The sequence below is a fragment of the Furipterus horrens genome, unplaced genomic scaffold (assembly GCF_987537825.1).
Source record: "Furipterus horrens unplaced genomic scaffold, mFurHor1.1.pri manual_scaffold_6, whole genome shotgun sequence".
Taxonomy (NCBI): Eukaryota; Metazoa; Chordata; class Mammalia; order Chiroptera; family Furipteridae; genus Furipterus; species Furipterus horrens.
In genome coordinates this window covers 183,740,435-183,765,797 of record NW_028327176.1, presented here as the reverse complement: position 1 = coordinate 183,765,797, position 25,363 = coordinate 183,740,435, and the positions used below count along the sequence as shown (strand labels likewise).

General features: G+C 37.5%; 1 protein-coding gene across 1 annotated transcript in view; it reads left to right on the top strand.

Moving 5' to 3' along the window:
- SYNE1 (spectrin repeat containing nuclear envelope protein 1) overlaps positions 1-25,363 on the top strand; it is a 423,836-nt gene that overhangs the window by 87,611 nt on the left and 310,862 nt on the right. The window contains exons 4-9 of the mRNA XM_090279990.1: positions 11,531-11,626; positions 14,957-15,040; positions 19,794-19,886; positions 20,771-20,949; positions 23,038-23,234; positions 24,823-24,932. Coding sequence (XP_090136116.1) covers positions 11,531-11,626; positions 14,957-15,040; positions 19,794-19,886; positions 20,771-20,949; positions 23,038-23,234; positions 24,823-24,932 — 759 coding nt within the window. The remainder of the gene's footprint in view (positions 1-11,530; positions 11,627-14,956; positions 15,041-19,793; positions 19,887-20,770; positions 20,950-23,037; positions 23,235-24,822; positions 24,933-25,363) is intronic.

Below are 25,363 nucleotides of genomic sequence, written 5' to 3'. Positions count from 1 at the left end.
ATTTGCTTCCTGGTTCCTGGTGAGGGCCCTCTTCCTGACTGTGTCCTCACATGGCAGAGAGAGAGAGAAAGACAGAGGAGGGGAGAGAAAGGGAGAGAGAATGAGAGAGGGAACTCTGGTCTCTCTTTCTCTTTTTACAGGCGTCCCATTGTGGGGGCATCACCTTAGAAGCTCATCTACGCCTAATTACTTCCCAAGGCCTCCCTTCCAAATGTAACCACATTGGGGGTTAAGGCTTTAACATTGGAATTTGGGGGAGCTCATACTCAGTACATAACAGGCCCCAAGTTCATTAAGTCTGGCTTAAAGTATAGTGATCCTGCACTTATTGCAGGTATTACGTTCCAGACCCCCCCGCATAGGTGAAAATCCGCAAAGTAGGAATCATACATTTATTTTAGTATTTACTGTACAGTACCGCAAAATCCTGCGATACAGCGAAAAATCCGCGATAAATAAACATAATATTTTTAAAAATCCCGTGATACAGTGAGGCCGGGATAAGTGAACTGCGAAATAGAGAGGTACTACTGTACTTGAGAAGTACTTCTAAACCTATAGATAAAGACAGGTACTCTGTCTTGGGATGAGGTAATAATGAACTTCTTTCCTCTTTCATAGCAAATTTTTCCTGATGTGGTAATGAATCCTTGTTGTACACGCTCCGTGCTTTGGAATTATTTCAGATATTCTCACAACCAAACCATCTAAAAAGAGTTAAAATGCATTTTATTTCTTAATTGTATATTTTTCTCCTATAGTTTTCTGTTGGTATCTACCAATAAAGTTTAGACAATGACCCATGTCAAAAATATTTTTATGCTGGTACTCAAGATACTACTCCTAATTCACCTATTACTTATGCTTTGTAACATAACAAGTTATTTTACCTCTAAGAATAAAAAAAGAAAAAAGTGCTAAATTGGCAGGAAAAACTAACGTGAGAATTTCAACTTGTTTCTAGAATGCAGGTTGTAAATGTTTTGTAGAATCCCTATTGTCTGAGAGCTTTTGCGTAACAGTGTGGAGATTTTTTGTGAATTTAATCTAGAATAATAAATGATTTCATCTTAAATTTTGTGATAATGTCTTGCTACTACAATGCTGTCTTTAAAGTTTTTAAGCAAACTAAAAATATTTTTATGTTTATTTTTTATTAAATTTATCAAGATGACAATGATTAACAAGATTTTAAAGGTTTCAAGTGTACTATTATATGATACATCATCTGTATATTGCTTTGGGTGGTGGACACAAAATACAAAAAATATTTATCTTAAAAGACAATTTGAGAGACTCAATATTTAGAAACTTTATATCTGTTTTCTCAAACTTTTCTTTGAAAATTGACCATTGTCAAAATAACTTTAATAATAGATGTGGCAGGTTTAAGAGTTGGGGTGTTGAATTAAGAAGACAAGAAATTGATTCTTCTGTCTAAGGATCATTGGATCTTGGCAGCATTGAGAGATGTTCAAAAGATGCTTCATGGAGATGAGTTTGGGGAGGGTTTTTAATGGGAAATTTTCATTTTTATTCTTGTCTGTTTTGCTCAATTGCAAACTAATAAACTATTTTTCTAATTAAAATTATAAATTTTTACTAATGACATTCTATTACAATTATCTATAAATATTATGACAGCAATATGAAGACATAGAGTGTAAATAAGAGAGCAATCTGTTTTAAAAAATATGTTTATCTGAAAACAAAACCTTATTAAAAGTAGGAAAAAGCCAAGATTTTTCTGTGTTTTTGTGTTGTTTTCAGTACATGTATAGGTTATTCAAATTTGTGGGTATAATTATCAGTGCTTTTTTTTTTTTTTTGCTTTGTTTTCAAATTGAAGTCATCATGATTCTGTAATTATACAAAAGGTTACAAATGATGAATTGTCCATATGATGTAACAATAACAAAAATTAGAGGCTTGTATTTAATTTATATACTGGATCATTCTTTTTCGGAAGAGGCTTTATTTACATTTAGACATGAACCTTATAATTTTTTAAAAGAATTCTGAATCTTTCTGTTCTGGTTGCTCTATCAGTGAAAGAAGGTGAAATATTTGTTTTTTAATTAGCCCAATATTGATTTTGAGTAATGTTTTTTCAGTTAGGTCTTCATTCAGTTCAAGATTGTCATTAGTCATTGCTAAAAATGTTTCTAAATCTCAGGAGTGTCATTTACTGAACTATTACCATGTTCCAATTGCTGTGCCTTAGCAATTTTATCTTTTATTTTACTTAATCCTCATAACAAGAACCAAATATAAGTATTATTTCCACTTTCTTATTTATTTTGAAGTTGAAGTTTAGAGTTAATTTATAATTTTAAGGTCACAGAACCCAACCCCAGGACTCCTAAGCTTGGACACTAATTACTGTGTTATAGTCCCGTGTGTCATTTATTTATTTATCTCTTCATGCAGCAAATACCTTCCAAGCGTCTATTTTGCGCTAGGCATTGTTAATACAGCGGTCAGCGAAGACAAGTATCGTTCATGCCATCATGGAGCTGATAGGCTAGCAGAAGAGACAAACAGTTACAGGCAAGTGTGGTAAATTCCATGAGAGAAGAACAGGGTATCAGGGAGCACAGGGCAAACACAGCCACCCCCACAGGTACTCTAAAGGAGAGCACCAAAACAAGCTTTCCCAGGAAGACACTTTTAAGCTGGATCCTGAGAAATGACCTATGGCTGGGCAGGTGAAGGGACCAATGTTTTTAAAAGTTGAGAGGTGAGAGAGAGCATGGTACAGTCAAGGAAATGGAAGCAATTCAAGAATGCCTGCAAACGTAAGTTCCAGGAGTGGACTGGTGGCAGAGAAAACAAAGGGCAGCCACGAAGAGAGTTTGAATGTTGTATTGTGGGCCGTGAAATACATGAAAACTCTTACGCAGAAATACAAAATGATCACTCTGGTCCCAAACCTTTCTCGCAATCACTTTAGCTTTAATCTTTCTCTCCCTGCCTCCTCATTTCTCTCCTTCTCTGCATCTCTGTCCCGTAAATTAGAAGACAAAGGAGTACGATTGGAGGTAGAGTAAGTTGCAGTAAGTCAGATGGGATGGAAAGACAGTTTGGACTAACGTAGTGGTGGAGAATGGAGAAAAGTAGATAGATGGAAAGATGTGTAGTGGTGGACCGGGTTGTTAATTGGGATCATGGAAGACAAGGAGTCAGAAATGACTTGAGCAGATGATTAAGATCATTGCAGAAATCAGGAATACAACACGTTTGGGGAAGAGCTAATAAGTTCACTTTCAGGGAAATTACTTGATAGAGATGAACCCCTTGGATATGACAGTTAGAAAGTCATTGGCTACTAGCGGGACCGACCCTGTCATTGAAATAAGACTCCAGCGAACTGATGAAAGGCAAGGGTGCTAAGACACTGAGGGTGTATTATATGTCCGTGAGATGGAGTGTTAGCACACATAGGGTCTGGTAAGGGCTGATTATATAAAGGGTGATTTTAAACGTGTGTCTTTTTATTGGACGGGATCAAGAACTAGTGGAGAGCGAGAGGCGGAAAATGAAGGACAAGGTTATTTGAAAGACACAAGGCTCCCAAGGAGGCAGAGTGGGAGAGAAATCAAGTGCACAGGTGGAGGTACAGTAGTCCCTCTCCAAATCCCAGTTCACTTATCGCGGCCTCACTGTATCATGGGATTTTAAAAAATATTATATTCTTTATCATGGATTTTTTGCTATATTGTGGGATTTTGCGGTACTGTATACGTATGTTGTTAAAGTTACGTAGGTTTAAGAATGTCGAATAAATGTAAGGTTCCTACTTTGTGGGGGGGTCTGGAACGTAATACCTGTGATAAGTGAGGGAATACTGTATAGGTTTGTACCAAAGAAAAAACTTCCCCCCTTCTCTGAGACCAGAGTGGGAATAGGAAGAATGCGTTAAGAGACATCTAAGTTTGGAGTGGGCGAGAGAGGAGGACAGAGAAGGGGAAAAGCTGGATTTGAGGGTTTTTCCATCAAACAACTACATGTTTTTTAGGTCTAAATAGATTAGTTTGAATTTTAGAATAAAAATTATATAAGAATAAATATTTTAAAAATTGACAGTTCAAAAGGTGTTCTTTCCCATTTAAACATTTACTTATTGTAGCAAATTCCCAAATTTTATGCAAGATCTGGAGGCTGTTGTAATTGTATAGTGCCACTTTGTCCCCCAAAAGGAACGATTAAAGATGTGTTTTCATAAAAATGATCATGTTAGGTTTTTAATTAGAAAAAGATAGCATAAATAATCTTGACATTAACATTGGTTATTCTCTTATTAAATGCTTGTAGTTTCACATTTTCTTTCATTTTAACAAAGAGAATAGAATGTTATGTTTGTATTTAAATACCCTTGATTCATTCTTTATGATAGTTGGCTATGAAATAAATATATAGTTAGGCAATTAGTCTTTTGGAGGAGAAATAAGTCTCAAATAGCCATTGTTTAGTGTTTCTATAAATGGAGGTTCTCTTTCAATACACAACAAACAGTCCTTTCTCCATCCACCTGCCTTAGATCTCTGGGGCTATTTAAACCAGGCACTGAACATTTTAAATACTCTAATTTTTGGATGACGTCAGGCAGGATATGAGCATTGACTCACTTTTTAGAAGAACTGAAAAACTCATCATAAAACATTCCTTAGGTCTGGTATTAGTTTGCTAAGGCTGCTATAACAAAGAACCACATGCTAGGTGGCTTAAAAAGAGGCATCTGTGATCTCAAGTTCTTGAGGCTAGCCAGCCATGCTCCCTCCAAGACTCTGGGTAGAATTCCTTCTTCCTCTTCCCAGCTTCTGGGGGTGGCCTGCATTACTTGGGGTTCCTGGGATTGATGCATTAGTTCAGCGCCTGCCTCTGTGCCTCTCTGTGTTCGTGTCCAGATTTCCCCTTTATGTAAGGACACTAGGCACATGGGATTAAGCTCCATCCTGATGACCTCATTTTAACTTGATTACTTCTCTAAAGAGTCTGTTTCCCAATGAGATCAAATGCTAAGGTACTGGGGGTTAAAACTTTCACATATCTTAGTGGGGGCACAATTCAACTGATGCTAGGTTCTATTAAGAGCCCATATGTTTTAATAACAAGTTAGATTTATACACTCCTTTAAAAGGAACACGTCTAATTTTCCATTTAAAAAAAATAACGCAGGCTAATAATGACTTTGATTGACATCTTCATGGTTGTAAAATATCACTTTAGGGGCTGCTTTGTTCTTCGGCTGTCTTTCCACCCACAGCGCCGAAAGATAACACGGAAACCCTTTCAGAATTGCATTTTTCTCCCATCTGTTTCCTGTATGCACTTTGGTGGGATCATTAATGAGCTAAGGGGATGAGAAAAAGAAGCAAAGAGGAAAAGGGAAATGTAATAATTCACCCCAGAAATCATTCTTTACTTGTTTTTCTAAAGCTACTTTAGCTTGCTGATCCTAAACATACTGATAAATCAGTTATTTCCCAAGATGTAACTAAAAGGTTATGAAGGAAATTTTTCACGCAAAATGAAGAACAAAAATTAATATAGTTTGGTATATTAGTTCTAGTAAAGTTGATGCAGATTAATAAACAATTTTGATAACATTTGCCCAAGTTCCTTCTTTTAGAAATACATTATTTTATTTGTACATTCATTTACTGTATATTTCAGTATGCTATCTATATGCCCAACAGTGTCCTAGGTATGGAGGATGGAGTAGTGAACAGAACAGTAGAAGTAATCCCTGCTTATGCACTTATGTCCTAATGGCAGGGGAGATAGATAGTATAAAAGGCAAATAAGCTATTCATTCTGTTAAGGGTAGACTGGGAAGAGTCCAGGGCAGAAGTCTGGAGGTAAATTAGAAGGTTGTTGAAGTCATCCAGGCAAGAGACCAGTGTCTGGAACCAAGGCAGAGCAGTGGAGGTGAGAAGTGGCTGGGCTCTGGATGAGCTTTGAAAAAAAAGTCAACAGTATTTGCTGATGGATCAGCTCTGGGGTATGAAAGAAAGAGATAAAAGATAACCCCAACTTTGTACTCAAACAAATAACTTGAGGAGTATGTTTTCTGTTATACACACTATCCAGTGAAAGTTGGTCAGAGCAGCGCTATCCAAACAGATTTGAACTTGGGCTGGAGGGCAGTTCTTGCCTTTGGGACATTTATTCAAAATTGAAATAAGTAATGAAGGAAGTGGAAACGATTATGCAATCTGTCATAGGAAACAGAAGAGAACGGGAACTATCTCTTCACTTTTGCCAAGTCGAGACGGAAAATAATCACAATAGTCCTTTATGAAGGGAGAGGAAGAAAAACATCACACGTAAAAGTTTTCAATTACTTTACCTTGTTTTGGGAGATAGTGGGAAAATCGAATTTCATTTTCTGAATAAAGTGAAAAAACCTTTTAGATGCTGAATTAATTTTATTTGGCTGCTGTCAGTGGTTAGATCATGATTTTGCTAATCTGGTCCGAGGCTGCTTGGGTGTTTTTTAGGCATTTAGTGTGGTGGGCTCTTTGCCAGCCTTTGAGGAGGTAATTGGCTCCACATCTGCCAGTCAGCCCCTCTTCCCTTCCCACCCTCTCTCTCTCTCTCTCTCTCTCTCTCTGTTCCTATTGTTCAGCTTGGGGCTCCCACCCATCAGATCACCATCAGAGCCTGCAGGCATTCTAGACTGGTTCTGGGATGGGTTTTTTTCCTTATACTGTCTTTCAGCCTGTGAAATGGTTCCTACCTCAAACTTACATAAACTAGAGGTAGTGGTCGGTCTCGCTCTAGGCCATCCTGCATACACAGGTTTCAGGGTGCACAGGATACACCTTGAGAGCCGGCCTTTGCCTTGGGACTGCTTCGCACACCATCTGGGAATATCTCAGGCTTTGACCTTGTCATTTCCAGCCTGCCTGATGGTGCTCAACAGTGGGTGTGTCCCTGCCGGAGTAAAGAGTTATCTGTGTCGTCCGCTGTTTCTTCAGACCTTTCCTAGTTCAGTTTTACTGGTATCCCTGGGTATACTGGTATCTAACAAGTACACATTGGAAACCCTAGGATATGTATTTAACATTATAAAGTAAAATGCTATAGTTATTTTTTTGTACATCATACAATGTTTTGAGAGCTTCTTCTTCAAGAAGCCACAAAAACATCTAATAAATATTGGAATTTATATCTGTAGTCTACAATAGTGACTACTTAGTCATATTTACTTTATGCACCAACATTTTAAAATTTCTTATACAATTTTTAAATGTGAAACTTCCTGAAATTTTTAATTTATGCCACAATAGTTATGTCTGATATTATTTTCATTAAAATTATTATCCTAATCCTTTCCCCCTAATTAATATAATTGTTTCTAGGGACATAAAATCAACATGTGGCATAGTGCACATGGCTATCCTTTAATGAACAAAAATGTGAAAATAAATGAGGGGAAAGGATTAAGTATGTGTTGGTATTTATAGACCAGTATAGTGACACAAGTTATTCACACACACACACACACACACACACACACACACACACACACAAATACGAGAGAATAGATTATTTTCCCCAAATGCAACAAACAGTAAAAGTATGTCAAAGATACCTGTGCATTTTCATAGTTCATAAAATTCAAGGAGAAACATTTGATCTCTTCTAAGTCCTAAGAGAAAGGGAGTGCATCTCATTACATGTCCTTAAAGGGGCTGCATGGCAAAAATAAAGGGGCAGGAAAAGGAAGGGAGAAAAACACGCTGTGACGCCCACTCGAATCATGAGCTAACTACCAGGGCATAGCCTGACACAGAGCATCTGCCCTTTTTCTGAGATGCTGGAGACCTTCAGAGACCAGGCGATCCTCTTAGAGCCAGAACTTAGAGCTAAAACTTAGTTTGAGGGAAGCGAAGCGCCTCTTTTCTCTTCTCCCATCTCTGTCTCTCTCTCCTCTTGCCCAGTAAGGAGCTTCCATTCTTCCCTCCACCTCAGATGCAGCATAAATATCTGTGGAGTATCTAAATGTGACTGGCAGGGCCAAGAGGAAGACAATTTTTCAAACTACTGCGAGTTTATCATAACTTTAACTTAATAAAAGAAAGATAATTGTGCCTTTAAAGAGTGCTTTATAGATTTTTATCTACAAAACTGCAAATTGGTGAGCAAGAAAAGCACACTATCTTTGTTTTCCATTAAGCCAGGCTCCAATAAGTTCCCATCCTCTCTGACCAATCCTTTTGGCTTCCAGGACCGTGACCCGAACCCTACCAAAGTCATCGGCTTGGTGCCATCAATGTTTATATATGTGACAGGAGAGACATTTTAGCTGAGAGGTTTTTTGTTAAAACACTGTGCCAAAAAATAAGGGTGGTGCAGTCATAATAGCAGAAGTCCCCGCTAACTGATCCTTTGCTATGTGTAAACAATACTTTAGGCAAAAAGGGATAGCGAAATTTGGCTAATTATTACCAGGACTTTTTTATTCTTGTGCAATTTTTGATAAATGGAGGGTTTTTCCTGGTTTTCCACAATACTTTTATGTGCAATTAAACAGAGCTTGTAGAAATGTGAAGATCTTCGCTAGGATTGCTTTTTGCCAGCTCCTTGCAGTAAGGTTGGCCAGAGATTTGTTTTTCCCTTCTTTTACTTGTTGAGGTATTAAATAAAGAATTGACTGCATAATGCTAGGCCCTATAATTCGGTGTGTTTGAGATATAAAACCCGTATACTAGAAATTAAATAGACATAAGAATTTTTATTTTAAATGGCCATACTGTCCTCTGATTTCTATTTTGTGTGTTAATAGCTATCAGACTCTGTGGCTCTTCACTTTGTGAAGGAAGACACTGGTGGGAAAACTTTCAGAAATAAATCTTATTTCTTATTAAAAAAAAAAAGTAGAACATTTGGCCTCATGATTTTATTTGTACATATCTCCCTAAGATCCCAAAAGGTATTTGTAAGTATCTCTGTTGAGTGTATTTTAGCCACTATCTTCATTTTTGCTGACTAATGCTAAGTCCGGTGCCCAGCTCTCAGTATATCAGGATATAACCAACTTCTTCCTTGTGCTCAAGAAACCCCCTGATCTGAATTCCTGGGGACACAGATTTGTGAATAACTAAGTACCTATGAAAGACTGTGATCTTTGTGGCTTGAACAGCATACTTAGGATGGAAGAAATAATTGATTCTAGTTGGTAACTGAAAAAGATTAGCTGTAAACTGAGTGATGAAAACTGACAAGGAATTGGCTAAAAAGAAAAAGAGGGAAGTGAAGGTATTCCAGGTATCTGTGTTCAAATAAAAACCATCTAGTCTTCTTTTTTATACACAGACCAAAAAATTCATTCATTCCATCAAGTATTTAATGAATTCCCACTCTTAACAAGGCATTTGAAACAAGATATTTCTAAGTCTGTGTTGTGATGCAGTCTGTGATTGCCTAGAACTTGGAGATCTTTTTTTCCCCCCATAATATATGTATGCACCACATTTAGAGATCCATTAAGATGGGCAGAGGGCCTGCAAAGATTTTTTTTTATTTTAGAAAACTATATTCATTCATTCAGTCAGTCAGCCAACAACACATACTGGGAGTCTGCCACGTGCTTAACAATGTTTAGGCAAAACCACTTAAGGAATGATTGAAGAGTGTGTCCATCTAGACAAAATCTGGCAAAGACCAGAGGAGTTGAGATTGACTGTGGTGATTGGCCACAGACAGGAAGAAAGAAGAGAGAGAGGGAAAAGAGGCTCATCAGCCAGGTATGATGATCAGAGAGCTCTGGGGAGGAAGAGCTCAAAGAGAGGATGGTACCAGCGATGTCCAAAGCAGAGGGGCCAGTGGACTACTGAACTGCTGCTGTTCATTGGTCTCTGCTGATGTGAAGGCCACTCCCAGGAATGCTGTGCAGGACAGCTGGAGAGGGAGGAAGCAGGTGAGTACCCGTAGAGATGCCAGAGGAGAAATAAGACAGGCAGAAATGAGGCCAAGAGGAAATGTTCTTCAAAGTGGCAGAGACCTGTTTAAGGCACAGTGGACGGATGGATGCAATTTTTTATTGTTTTGGTGTCAAATTTCTTGGAATATTTATTATTTCATGGAAATCTCCTGCTTTGCTTAGTTTTTTTAATGCATTTTCAGGTTAACACAATATATAAAAAGTTTATTTGTATTTGTTCACTGAATATATTCTATTAATATATATGAACTTTTTTCATTTTCTACTGTTTTAAAATTATAAGATACAAATGGCCATTTGCAATGATAAGTAGACCATATTTCTAATGATTATGTATAGCTTAGACAATAATTTTGATTCTTATTGCTCTGAATCATTTTCATTGTAATGGCTCATTTAATTCTGAACAATTTTATGTATATGCTTAGAATACAAAGTCACTATTACATTTTTGCTATATAAATAATAAGCAGTATCAACAGTGGAATTTAAAAGAGAATGATTACAGTGAAAACTGTTACTTTTTAACATGTATGTCACAGCTTGAAATCTGAATGTATTCAGCTGTTCAATTTATAAAGAGAGAAAAAATGTGTTTAAAATTAGAATTGTACCATTCAGAGACTATAATTCACACAGTCATAAGAGAAATATAAATGGTTCATATCAGTGGGTAGAAAAAAGAGCCACATTTCAATAAAGCACTTGGCAATTAAACACCTCTACATAGGAACTTCCTTTTTTAAAGAAAGGTGATTGTGAGTCAGGAATCCAGCATCGGGTCCTCCACATGACTCAGAATCAGAAAACGATACAGATTGAACCCAGGTTATAAATAGAAAAAAATTATTATTCTATGAGAACTCTGAGGAACCCTCCCCTCCACTGACCATCAGCATTAGCATCATCCCTTCTTTACTTTCTTCTGAGCCAAGAAGGACCTTAATTCAAGGTCGATGAACCCCTTATATATTAAGTATTTCAATGACCTTCATAAATAGTAAAAGATCCTCCAGGAACTGAAAGTGGGCCGTGACTTAGTTTTCCAGTAGTGGCAATGGTTTTGCCCTTAAGATCCCCTGGGTCCGGTGCCATCCTGTGAGAGGTTTGCCAGGCTGTGAAGCAGGACATAGGCCGCTGTGTCCTTGGCCAAGCTGACCGTGCTCCCACGGCAGGTCTCTGAGCTCTGCTCCCTGGGCAACAATGTCCTGTGGAAGCGCAGCACCTGGTTTAAGCCCCAGAAATATGCTCGCTCAGGGAAGTCGGGAGGTTGGTCCGGTTTATCTGGGCATCCCCTGCTCTCCTTTTAGGTCCTGCTTCGACATCTCCCACATTTTACACAGATAGTGACCCCTTTTTCTTCCCTTATTCCACACCATCCCACCCGTGTCAAAAATCCCTTTCTAGAAAGATGCTGGTATGTACTACACAAAATATCAAAAGGTAATTGCCAATCATCTCCAAAATGAATCCTTTAAGTATTTTAGAACTTTTCACAGTCAGTAGCAAAGGTATGTCAAAGAAAGAGACAAACAGTTTTTGCATTGACTAATTGTTTTTTTCTTTTTTCTTTTCTAGCGGAAACCCCCCATGGTCATAGAAGACCTTTTTGAAGACATGAAGGATGGAGTTAAGCTCCTTGCTCTCCTGGAGGTCCTGTCTGGGCAGAAACTGGTAAGAATCCTCTCTGTGACCAGACTCGTCAGATTGTTCCCAGTTGGAACTGGCAGTTGCGGGGTTCACAGTGTAAGGGGCTCTGCCCGGGTAAGACAAAGTGTTTCTTTTGTGGTCACTAATATGCATGAAATACTAGCCTGCTGCTCACTTCTGGGAATAAGGAGTACATTCCATTCCTTACTCTTGCCCACCTTCGGTAGATTTAAGACATTGTGTATAGCAGTAGCAACTTTAGCAGTACTGGGAGGGGACCCCCCCCCCCCAAAACCTGTATTTATTTATAAAAAATGGTGTATTTATTCTTTCATGTTTAAACTTCAGTCACCTTCACAGTACTCTCCATTTGGTGCAAGACACCTATTGAGACTTTTCCCACTGCTCCGAACAGTTTTTGAACTCATCGATTTGGATGCCTTTTAGTGCTTCTGTCTTTTTTGGTATCATCTCTCCCACACCAGCAAAACATTTCCCTTAAGGACTTTTTCATCTGAGGAAACAAAACAAACAAACAAACAAACAAAAAAAGCTGCTCAGGAGGAGATTGGGTAAGTAGGGAGGGTGAAGCATGATGTTTTGGTCAAAAACTGCTGAACATCACGCAGTGTGGGCTGGTGCGCTCATAAGTCACCTTGAAATGGGCAACCCCCTTGCAAGAGTCTTCAAAAAAAAAATTCACTGAAGCAGAAAACCGCTTCTCCCAACAACGCCGGCTAGTCCACGGATGCAGGTGGGCTCCTAGAACACTCACTTAGCGAAGGACACTTGTACTACAAGGTGCCTGCCCTCCAGAAGATCATTCTGGCTTGGGGCGGATCCCTCCTCATAAGAACAAAGAGTTACCTACTGCATCTTCACGGTACATAGGAGGCTTAGTTGCAAACTAACATCTACCTCACTTCAAATGTTTGCTTTCTACTTGGAAAGGATTGTTAGTTCATACCTGTGTATTTATAGAGCTGCTTCTTGAAAAGGAAGCTGAAATCACCATGACATTTTTTTCCCATAAGCTTCTGGACATCCTCCACCATCAGTCACTTGTCTCAGGAACAGCACATGCAGGATCATTTGCTTTTTTTCTGCACAGTGAAACCCTCAGAGTAAAAAACAACATTGACAGTGAGCTATAAATACATTTTCTACATTACTCAAATAATAAAAGTCTTTTCTGGCTATGTTCTTTTTGTTTTCATTTCAGAGTGGTAAAGAAGTAAGCAGTTTGCAAACATCAACTACTTATAAGTGATGTTTACCATAATGAGAGAGAGGAGCTCAGGAAATAGTCTTCATAATGTTGTATAACACACTAGACACAGTATCTAAAATTGGGAGTACTTATTTTTCTTATCTATTGCATCTTGACAAGAACTACACAGTCATTATTATTTGGATAATATAGTGTTTTAAAAAATTGCTTAGGCCTGAACATAAATTTCTAGTGAATTTTGTGAAGGGAGTCCTCAAAATAGCTTTTGGAAGAACACGGTTTATTGAAAAAGACAAACCGATACTGATTTTGTATAAGTCACTTATCTGATTTGATTCATATTGTAGCAGAGGCTTTCTGTGTCCCCGATACAACCTCTGCTCACGCCTGATTTCAGCCACGTTCCCCATGCCCTCTGCCAGCATCTGATCTCAAGCACTGGGAGCATATCTCTGGGATTCTTCCCCCAGGGCTTATCACAGCCACGCAATGCACCAGGCAGCCCTCCAGCGCAGAAGAGTTAATGGTCCCAAAGGACCCTCTGCCAGTGACAATGAGAGTCCGTGAAGAAACGCTCCAGCCTGGCATGTGTAGGAGAAATGGTCCTGGGGCATATTTTACAGATCTCATAGAGTGCCCAGTGGGATCCTCAGGGGGACTGAGCCCAGCTGCCCACGCCGGAACCCTCAAGGACACACCCTTTATTGGCTTTTCCCCCTTCCCTGTTTCACTTTTCGCAAATCCTCACTCCTCCTCCCTGGGATCATCTCCCCAGTAAACTCCATGCAGCCAAGTCCTTTTCTTAGGCTCTGCCTTGGGGGGGATAATTGAACAAGACACATGAACAGCCAGTTTGGACAATACAAACACATGCACGAACTACATAAATTGGGTTAGCATAAAGATGTAAGAGTCATTGAACTGAAATATGTAACTGGTCATTTTCACATATCCTCCTGAATTCAGTTATTTCCTAGAAGGCTGAAGAAAATGTCATTACAATTCAAATGGGTGTATTTAAGAAGTGTGTTGTGCTAAGTGTCCATATGATTCTGCCACTGTATTTGGCCATCAGTATACAGAAACCTTCGTGGGCATTTAACTGCCATGCTACATGATTCTAGAAGAAGTGTATAGTTTTGACATAAGAATCTTACTTCTGTATAAGCGCCCTACGCATTCAGACATAGGTATTTAAATATTTGTTTTAAAATCATACCATAAAAATGTATTACCTGGTGCACTAGAATTGAAAAGTAGAAGATACTCAGTTTGGAGCTTTAATGGGAGATTCTTTAGGGTTGATTGTCACAGAGAAGGGCTTAGTTTACGAGCTACGCAATCGTGGAGAAATTGCTTCACCTCAGTTATCCGTTTAGTTCTGGTCAGTGTAAAGGAGGTTAATGCTATCTACCTCATTGAAATTATTTTGAGTTCTAGAGTTAACATTGTGGTACAAAGAACACACGTGATGAGTCTTAGTAACTCAAACATGGGTATTGTGTAAATAATATTTTTATTCTCCCAACCCTACTTTTTAACCCTGGCTCGTATGCTCCGTGTATTTTGGTCATCCAAACCGAGAAGGGTTACAATATTGTCAATAACCTTTCACGTTAGTATAACTGAAAAAAAAATGTTGAGTGACCAAGAGTACTTAAAAAACACTTTATTTTTTAGAGCAGTTTCAGGTTTACAACAAAATTAAAGAAAGTACAGAGATTTCTTACATAGCCTGTGCCCTCACTCAAGCAGCAGGAGTACTTTTCGTGTAAATATTTCCTAACTTACAGGAGCGACAGTCTCAGGAGAAAACACAGGAATTTTGTGAATTTCTGCTCTAAGAGAGAGAAACCAGAAAGGCAAATGTATTCACAGGTAAACTGAGCAGGAATGCCTTTACTGAGTAAAAGGATACACTTTCCAAGTGCTGTGTGGCTGATGCCCCTCTGTGTATCTGCCTGCCTTTATAGAAATTGAGTAATGCTGGTTGTTCTTGAATATTCTGCAGGTGTACTGAAATCTACTTAAATGGATTTTATACCTGTCTTTTAATTAAAAAAAATTCTTATTGAACTATCTTTTTAATTCCTGCATTTTGACCCATTCCTGTCCTTTCGCAGCCCTGTGAACAGGGACGCCGTATGAAGCGGGTCCACGCTGTGGCGAACATCAGCTCTGCCCTCAAGTTCCTTGAAGGAAGGAAGGTAAGAGAAACAAAACTGAACCACTGGAAGAAGAAGATGTGGGCCCGCAGTTGTTTTTAACATTGACTGTGGAGTAAAAACACAGCATATCATCTACAGAGCATACACATGCTATAGTATTGTAAAATAATTTCAGATTTACAGAAAAGTGGGCAAAAAGCATGCAGACATTTCATGTCTATACTTCATTTAGCTTCTTCTAATTTAAGAATATATAGTATATGTATGTGTATATAGTACAATTATAAAAATATGGAAATTCAAATGGTCTGATACTATTAACTAAAGCATAGACATTAGTCTCATTTCTTCAGTTTTCCCCCAGTGTCTGTTTCTGTTCAGGATACAATAAATCACACACATTGTATTTGATCCTGGGTCTCTTCTACTGTATGGTAGTTCAATTCTTTCCTTGTCTTTCATAATTTTGACCCTTTTGATAATTGCTGGTCAGTTATTGAAGAATGTGTCTCAATTTCATTATTATATTGAAGTTAAATATATTTTGCAAGAATTGCAAGGAAGTGACATTGTATGCTTCTTGCACCATATTAGTGGTCTGAGATACTGATAGGTCTTATTGCTGGTCATGTTAATCTTGACAATGGTAAGGTCATTTGCTGTATTTCTTTTCTGGTAAGGTTTTAATTTTCTCTTTAAATTATAATTAAGAAATAACTTAGGGAGATAATTGAGATCATGCTAATAGTCTGCTTATTCTTAAACTTTGTTCACTAAGTTTAGCATTGATTGCCTTCAGTAGTTATTTTTATGCTGTTTGCTTAATGGCAATTTTATATTTCCCTCATTCCTTATACACATATTAATGGGAATTGTACTGTAAGAAAATATTTCCTTTTTCCCTCCATTTATTTATTCAATTATTTGTTTCAGCATAAACTTATGGGTATTTATTTTGTTCTAAAATTTTAATTTAATATTATTATTGTCGTTGTTATTTTGTTCAAATTGTTAGCCATTAAAAGTTTCTTCAGGCTGGCTCCTGTTTATCTTGTATTTTCCCTGCCCCAGTCCTAGAATCAACCACTTCTCTAAGGCAGCTTTGATCCTTTTATTATCAAATGGCATCATTTAGAAACCAAGGTTTGGGTGTGAGGTGTGCTCATTGCTACTGAGGTTTCATTGCTCCCTAGGCCCTCTCAACAGACAGATCTAGGAAACGTTTACTAACCTGGGTCTCTCTCTCTCTCTCTCTCTCTCTCAGTTCAGTGCCACAAGATTATTCTAGCTTTCCATGCTTGACTGTTTCTGCTTTCTCTTACAGTGAGACTCTGGGTCTCAGCTACAATACGGTTACTTATTATTCATCCCTAGTATGCACATAAAATAGTTTCAGAATTGCTAAGCCCTAACCCTGCGGGAAACAGATTTACTAACTGGAGAACAGTATATGTGGGCCGTTCTTCTGGTCCTAAGCATTACAATATCCAGTCAAAAAACTGCTTTCCAAATGTACTTAGTTTACTTCTGTTCTTCCCATCTCTTTTAGTGTGATTATGCTATTCATTTGAAACAGAGTTATATTCCATTTTGGATAACCTCCCCATACATACGTACATTCTAGTTGACTTTTAAAAATTTATTTTGGGACATGAGATCATTACTATGATTCTAAGAGTAAAAGTTATACTCAGAGAAGTGTCACTCCTTCCTCATCCTTCCGACTCCCTTACATTCCCTTCCCTCTCACGCCCTATCACTTCTCCTGTTTCTCATGGATCATGCCTGCATTTTGTTTGCACAGATGAGCGGATATATCTTTATATACCAACTTTGTTTTTACATGAAGGCAGTGTGCTATAGATGCACTCTTGCGCTTGCTTTTTTAATTTAACAGAATATCCTGGAAACCATTCAAATCAGCTCATGGAGGTCCTCCTCATTCATCTTCACAGCTGCATAGTATTCCATGGTTTGCATGTGCCAGAGTTTATTTAACCACTCTCCTATGAATGAGCACTGAGATTGTTTCTAATATCATTCAAAGAGAAACAATGATGAAATTAATAACTGTCATACATACTTTCATATTATTGGGAGTACATTTTCTGGGTCAATTGCTAGAAGTGTGATTACTGGGTGAAGTGTATACATGGTTTTGTTAGGTATTGCCTATTTCCCTTGAAAATGGTTGTACCAGTCCTCTTAGATTTAGCTTTTTGTAATTTTGGGCCTTACCCTTACAACCTCATTTAACTTTAACTGCCTCTTTGAAGGCCATACCTCCAAATATAGTCACGTTGTGGATTAGGGCTTCAACATATAAATTTGGGGGACACACAGCTCAATCCATACTGGTCTCTGGCTTGTGAAATCAAAATTTTCCAGACTCTGTGAGCCAAGTACAATGATCTAGTCCAGGGTTCTCAAACATCAACATACATCCGAACCACCTGGAGGTTTTGTTAAAGTAGATTCTTGGTCTGTACTCCCTCAGTTCTGGTTCAGCAGGTCTGGGGTGAAGTCCCAGATTCTGCATTCTTAACAAGACCCCCGGTGATGTGTTTGCTGCTTCTCTGAGGACCTCACTTCGAGAACCAGCGGTCCAATATTGTTTTCTGTTCTTTTTTTTTTTTCTTCATTAATGTGATTTCATCCTTTTTCTGGCTACTGGAATTTTTTTCAGTCTCTTTGGCTGTCTCTCTATTACCCATCCCACATCCTAGGCTACTAAGAATTTATTGTAAGTTTAATAGGATTTTGCAAAGGAGAGGAAGTCAAAAATAAACCTGTGCTCTGTAAATCCATTGTGGTACACACAGCTTTTAGGAGAGAAAATAATTACTAAAAAAACTTTTTTCACAAGTTGAACAAAAGATCATTAAGTTCTATAATAAGTTGAATATGTTAACTCCATAGTATAGTTAGAGCTGGGCTGAGGTAGGAAATTCAACCACATTTTTAAAAAGAATGATATACAGGGAAAAACAATCTGTCCTCTGTGAAATGCACTACAGTCTCTCTCGGTTTCTGTGGGGGCTTGGTTCCAGGACCCCACAGATACCAAAGCCCAAGGATGCTCAAGTCCCTTATAGCAAATGGCATAGAAGTTGCATATATATCTGCACACACCCCTGTATATACTTTAAATCATCTCTAGATTACTTACAATGCCTAACACAATGCAAATAACATATAAATAGTTATACCATATTGTTCAAGACATAAGATAAGAAAAAAAAGCGTGTACATGTTCACTGCAAGCCCAACCATCATGGACCTAACTACACAGTACACCTCCCCAATGACAGAACTTATTTTTTTGGAATATTTTCAATTGGTGATTGGAGCCCAAGAACATGGAGGGTGGACTGTAATCTTATGGCTGTTAGGATACATTATAAATCAGTGGCCCATGGGTACTAATGTAAGGGTGGAGAAAGTTCCAGAGAAGTTGTAAAATGGAGTAATCAAAATCATTCTAAAGATTGGAATAGGTTCTGTTTTAAAAGGTTAAAGAAATTCGAAGGTCCTTATTTTCCACAAGCATGTTATATGTCTTAAGCTGTGCAAGGCTTTAAAAAAGTAGACATACAAACTGACAATCTATGTCAGTTCTCAATTTTTTCTGTCTCTGAACATGATGAATGAAAATTACCCCTGAGACAAAATTTCATGAATGTGAATCAAATTCTTTCCAATGATTTTTGTGCTGTCTTTTACACTACCCCTGTTAATGAATAACTAGCAAATTTAAATTACACAAGAGCGAAGTATTTGTGGGATGATTATGCATCTGATAAATTTTTATTAAAGTAAACCATTTAAAAACTTCTGAACTTTATTATTGATAGTAAACAGCTGATGAAATTGTGGCTAGGAATTACTGAACTAGACGTTTAAGGAGTACTTTATTATTATTATTGTTATTATTATTATTATTGTATTTGTTTAGGGATTATGAAAAGGTTGATGAGCAATTTTAGTTCTATTTTGCTAGGACTTAGGAAATAATATTTTTGATAGCTGGGAAGGCTTTGAAATGAGTAATTGGGAACAATTGTATACAGATTAACATGTGTCTTGAATACTTAATAGTTATCAGTGCCCAAAAGTAAGGAACCGAACACTAACCGTCTCTTTCCACTTTACTACTTTTTGGCTTTCCTTTATCTTTAAAATGCATCCTCCAAATAATGCTCTCAATGTACTACCTACATTTTTATTCCCTTTGAACAAATAACGCTGATTTTCAAAGGCTATTTCTGTGTGGACATCATCTTCTCCCTTTGTTTTTCATGTCAGTCCATGTACAGAGGATCACCGGTTAGTATCAATTTTAAAACTTCTAACTCCTGACTTTCATAGGTAAAAGAGAGCCTAAGTTTCATGCTATTTGGTAACAAACTTCAAAGTAAGTGTATCTTCTTAAATTATTCATCACAGTTTCTTTGGAGTTCCAGTCAAGTCCCGAATGTGAAAAATAACCTTTTTCCCCCCCTGTCTGGCATTCTGTTGGTAATTACTTGCATGATGTCATATTTTCTCAACTTAAAGTGTTTTATTTCATTTTGTAGTTAATTTTATTGTGTGCGCCTAATGAATGCTCCCGGAATTCCCCCTGCAACCATGCGCGTGTTGTTTTTAGCATGGCTCACCCTACTGACTCGTGTGTATCACTACACAGGCATGGCCCAGTCTCACTGATGTCCACTAGAGCGCTCATTATTGCGTAATTAGACGGGTTACCATCTTCCAGGACGTTACTAGTACAGTTTTTCTCTTTAAACAGATTAAATTAGTCAACATTAACTCCACTGATATTGCTGACGGCCGGCCCTCAATCGTTCTGGGACTGGTGTGGACCATTATCCTCTATTTCCAGGTATTGTGCTACTGCTCCCTGATCAGTTGATAGAATGTCATGGAGGGGAGTAGCGGTGAACACTTCAATAGTGCTGTCATTTGTCATACTTTTGGGCTTGATTCTCAAGCTGGCAGAAATCTGACCTTCACACATACATTGCTTTTTGGTAGCAGAATTTCCTCTTCTTCCCTGTGAAGATGTTATGTATATCAAACTCCCCCCACCCCAAAACTCTGGTCTAGGTCCCCACTTTGAAAAGTGGGCAGGACACAGTGAAGATGACATATTGGAACAGGAAATTCAGAAAAATTTTCTTTGCTCTCTGGAAGGGAGCAGTTCTCTGGTCCTATTAGACGTTAATGGGGGAAATTTATTTCCCATTCCACCCAGAATAACGGTTCGAGTCTTCATGTTTTTAGAGCAGTTTTAAGTTTATAGGAAAATTGAGCCACAGGTACAGAGATTTCCTCTATAACCCTGTAACCATGCACCCACACATGCATTGCCACCCCATAACCAAGACCCCTGATCAGAGCAGTATGTTTATTACAACTTAAGAACCTATAATGACGTATAATTATCATTCAAGGTCCGTAGCTTACATTAGGCTTCACTTTTGGTGTTACGTATTCCATGGGTTGGACAGCCATTAGGTTTTATTTACCGTCACAGGTATTTACTGAGCGTTTATTACTGCATACAAGGTACCCCTGTACGGTTTTAGATGCAGTGAGAAGTACCAAGCGGAGTAGAACCCCAATCCTGCCCTTTAAGAACTTACATTTTGTCAGCCGTGTTCAGGGTGTTCAGCTAAGCCATTTTTAGTTGGAAAAGTATAACATCTGGGGGGAAAAGAATAAAGATGATTCTTCTGTTTTCACCGACGACTGATGCACGTGCAGATTGAGGAGCTGACCAGCAACCTGCCTCAGCTGCAGTCCCTGTCCAGCAGCGCGTCTTCTCTGGACAGCCTGGCCAGCGTGGAGACGGCCAGCCCCCCCAGCAAGCGGAAGGGGGCCACCAAGATCCAAGGGAACGCTAAGAAGGCTTTGTTAAAGTGGGTTCAGTATGCAGCAGCCAAGTAAGTGCCCAGAGTGTGATTGATTAACTTTGAAACCCTTAAGAACCCGAGTTACCAGTTTATCACTGGGAGCATCTTCCAATGACTATGAATTTTGAAGAGATATTTGAGTGAGTGCCTTTGCTTCAGGTCTTGTTTCATTCTTTCCTTGAGTTAAAATATGAACACAAATCATCACTAATACTCTAGGAAAGTGCTGTAAATAAAACTAATTTTTTCTTCATATCATTGGGCCTGATTAATGAAGTCATTTAATCCCTACACTGTGGTTACTAGCATGAAGGCTAATTCTATTTAAGTCATTATTTGGACATTTGTTCCTATTAAATAATCTATACACAAGTAAACTTGGGATTTAAACTTGATTATCTCATTATGAGACCCTTGGGTTCTATTTAATAATTCTGTGAACTAAGGTTCACATTTTAAAATATATTTGTTTTTCTTTCCTGAAAGTCTTTAATTTTTTTCCTTCAGTTTTATCTTTTATCTGGAATGCAGATCCCTTTGTCAACTCCAGCTTTATAGATGGATAATTTGCTTTGAGCTTTGCTTCTTTCTAGAGTATAATAAATTGACATGTGTGTACATTTATGTGATAATGCTGGATAGAAAAGTACTACTCTGAAAAAGTATCTTTTCATAACAATTTCAGTAGAATTTTTAACTGATCATACCAGTATTTTGTGGAGCTATATGGTCAGTGGTAAGATGTCTTCGCAAAAAAGTTATGCTTCTGTATAATTTTCTAAATGACATGTAAAATTATATCACTTCTTATTTTGTTTTGGTTGCCTAAATCTAATCAGAATCTTATTCTTTACTTCTGGAAAATAGTTGTAAACAAGTACTTACCGTTATAAAATATTGAGGCACTAAATATAGGGAGTCTCTTTTTAAAGTACCTGAAAAGCAAAAATAAGGAAAGATAAAAATAAACATAAAGAAGATGTAATTAGTGTTACTAATTAAATGGTTTTGTTTAATTTTTAAAGTGTGTTGGTAGTTTTCTAATTTGGGGTATATTTTTTTTTATCAAATTGCATTCAAAATATTTCTGAAAGCAACGTTTTGTGGCTTTTGAAAAACTAGTAGAAATGAAATGAAAAGCCCTTCCCACATTGCTGGTATGCTGTTTATTTTTGAAAATGTCTAAAACTATAAATAAATTCAAGAAAATAAAAAAATATATGATTACATAAAGAATATTTATTAGCTAATTATTTTTTTTATATCCCACTCTATCTTGTTAAAAAATACTTTGAGGTGGCTTAAGAGACTCTGAGTACAGAATAAGGAAACGCGGGCCAAGGGAAAACTGAGGTAGAAAAGTAAGATGAAGACAGAGAGAAATGTACAAATGAACAGATAACAGAACATTTTGCTCAACCTAGGTAGATATTGGCCATTATGTTGACAGAAAAAAATTATATGTGCACTACCAAAGACAGAAACTCTAAAGGAACTAGGCGAAGATTCAAGGTTGCTTTACAAATACTGGAGCCTTGCAAAATTATTTTTTAAATATATAAATTATTTTTTAATATATGACTTATTTTTTAAATATATAGATAAAATGATGCCATTTTTAGGACAATATATTTCATGCAAACTGAATGTACTTTGGTAGAACATTATTTAAAGTGATTAAGTTTACTGAGATAAACTATATAGGCATTTATCAGCTTTTGATATTAATCAGTTTTATCATTCAGGTGTGTTTTGCCTTCCAGTTCATAGAAATTCTAAGAACATTGGGTTAAAAAAGAGAATTGAGTAATTTTCATCTAAATTAGTTTTATTTAAAACTAATTTATTTATTTACATCTTATCTTCTGACCCTCTAAAAATACTATTTTGCTCAATTTTTCTCAAAACCAGTTAACTGATATAGCTAACCACATATTATTTACTACTAAAGAGCATGGGATTCTGCATGAGGCCTTGAGAAAAATGCATGGTTTGTATTCAGAATGTGACATTCTTCTTCTTCTTCTCCTCCTCCTCCTCCTCCTCCTCCCCCTCCCCTCCCCCTCCCACTCCTTTTCCTCCTCCCCTTCTTTTTCTTCTACTTTTTTTTTCATGAAGGCAGACTGGTATAGAAGTCAAAGACTTTGGGCGGAGCTGGAGAAGTGGGGTCGCCTTTCATTCAGTCATCTATGCCATTCGACCAGAACTCGTGGACTTGGAGAGGGTGAGAGGAAGATCTAACCGAGAAAACCTGGAGGAAGCTTTTGCTATTGCTGAAACGGAACTGGGGATCCCCAGGCTACTAGATCCTGAAGGTACGTTCCGTAATTGTTGATGCAACTCGGTAGGTTTGTATGTTTTACACCCAGAAATTAAAGATAACCCTCAAGACTCTATGAGAGGTCAGAAATGTTGAGAAAAGCACACGTAAATAGTATCCTCTTGTACTGATTTTTTTGGGAGGAAAAATATTTATTGCTATATTTGGGAGCAAAATATAGGTCTACTGCTATAAACAACATTTTGACATCGGTGTCCCAGCGAGGTGAACTGTACTTATGGGTGGAGTGGAAGTTTAATCAGCATGTGTTTGAGAGGGAGCAGTGTCTCAGGATAAAAGCACTACTTTTTTTTGTACAACTCCAAAAAACCTGGAAGAAATAAAAGATTCATAATCTAAGATCATATCTTAAAAACATCAGCTATTATATACTTAGAAGTGTTGATAACCATCCCAAGTTTTGGTCCTCAATCAGGAAAGCTACACAAGTGATTGACTAATATTTTTCATTGCAATCATTGGGCAACTTTTTGGTAAGACGCTGAATTTTAAGACGTTTTCTGAAATGCGGTTAACTCTTCCAAGTTTTCAAAAGGCAATTTTGATGACTTTAATAAACTTTAATAAACTGAGTTGTTTCTTATACTGAAATAAAAGTGTCAAAACAAATTTCCCAAATGTCACAAATGATTTCATATTTGGGTTGGCATGTATGGAAGTTTTATTAATGAATGCAGAAGTGTAAATACAGTGAAAGCAAGTAATTTTGGAAGGTGAGGTGTCAGAAGGAACATTTCTAGCACTGAAATCATGTCTAAGGGGAAACACTTGTGTGTCCAAGAGTAAGTTTCAGAGACTGCCAGGTCCCTAGTTTGTCTCCGCTGAGATGGTGGTGCAGCCTGGTGATCCCTAGCTCTGTAGGTACCTGCTTTGGGCTCCTAGATTTGCAAGGGTAGCCAAGGCTTTCCGCCTTGTTTCCGTACAAAAAGACCCAATAACATCCAGATCACTCACTCAGGGAAAAGCCACACACATATCTCAGCCCTCAACGTCAGAGGATGCACCAGAACTCAAATATTTCCTAGAATCAGATGAGAGGAGACTATAAATGGTTTCTTTATATCCATTAGATGAGAGGATCATAATATTTTCTTTGGTAATCAGGAAATGAGACTGCCCAAATCCAGGGCTAGCCCATATAAGGTGATTCTTTTTTTTCCTAATGAGAACTTCCCTGTCAAAAAGTTATGTAATCAACTTGAATGTATAGATTAGGGATATAGACTAAACAGAACAATACCTATTATAATAATTGTTCTGTGATTTAGTTAGATATGTACTTAAAAGCATGTGCGTACTCATGTATTAAATATTGCTTTTCTCTCTACTTTTACATTTTAGTTACTATGTCATCTGGGTGAATTATACAATTTCTACCACATGTCATTCGGGCTACTTTTGTCTCCCCACCCCTGACACACACAAAAATCTCTAAATATCAACTCTAGTTTTCTTCTTCCTTTAGGACAGTCTTTGATATATCGGCTAGATTTCAAAGCTTGTATTATTATAATCTAATTAATGTGAATCAATGTATTCACATTTGTTTTTGGTTTTTCCAGATGTTGATGTAGATAAACCAGATGAGAAGTCCATTATGACCTATGTGGCCCAGTTTCTGAAAAATTACCCTGATATCTGCAATACAGGTGCTGATGGGCTAGAGAATGATGTAAGTATCCATTTTTCTTCAAGTAGTGAGAGGCACTCGATGAAAGTGATTCAGATTTTAAGCATGCTGTTTCTAAAAAATTAAATTGTAATGCATTTTAATATGAGAACAACTGAGAAAAGAATTGCTATGACTGACTTTGGAGGTGATTAGAGGGAAAGATTTCTCTGATTTGTTTGCTGGCTGTGACAGAGAACGTGTCACTAATAATAAGTGCTGTGTATGTAATACTGATGAATTAAAATGGAGGCAAGATACTGGTGTCAGGAAACAGCATTTTAGCAGCTTGAGGATGGAAGCGATTTCATATCCACCCCTTGTTTGCGCATCTAGATCTTGAGTTCTCTTGTTCTGCGCAATCTGATGGAAAGTAATTTTGACTTTTAGATTTTATCATATGAATTGCTGCTCACATCACACAAGTCAAATTT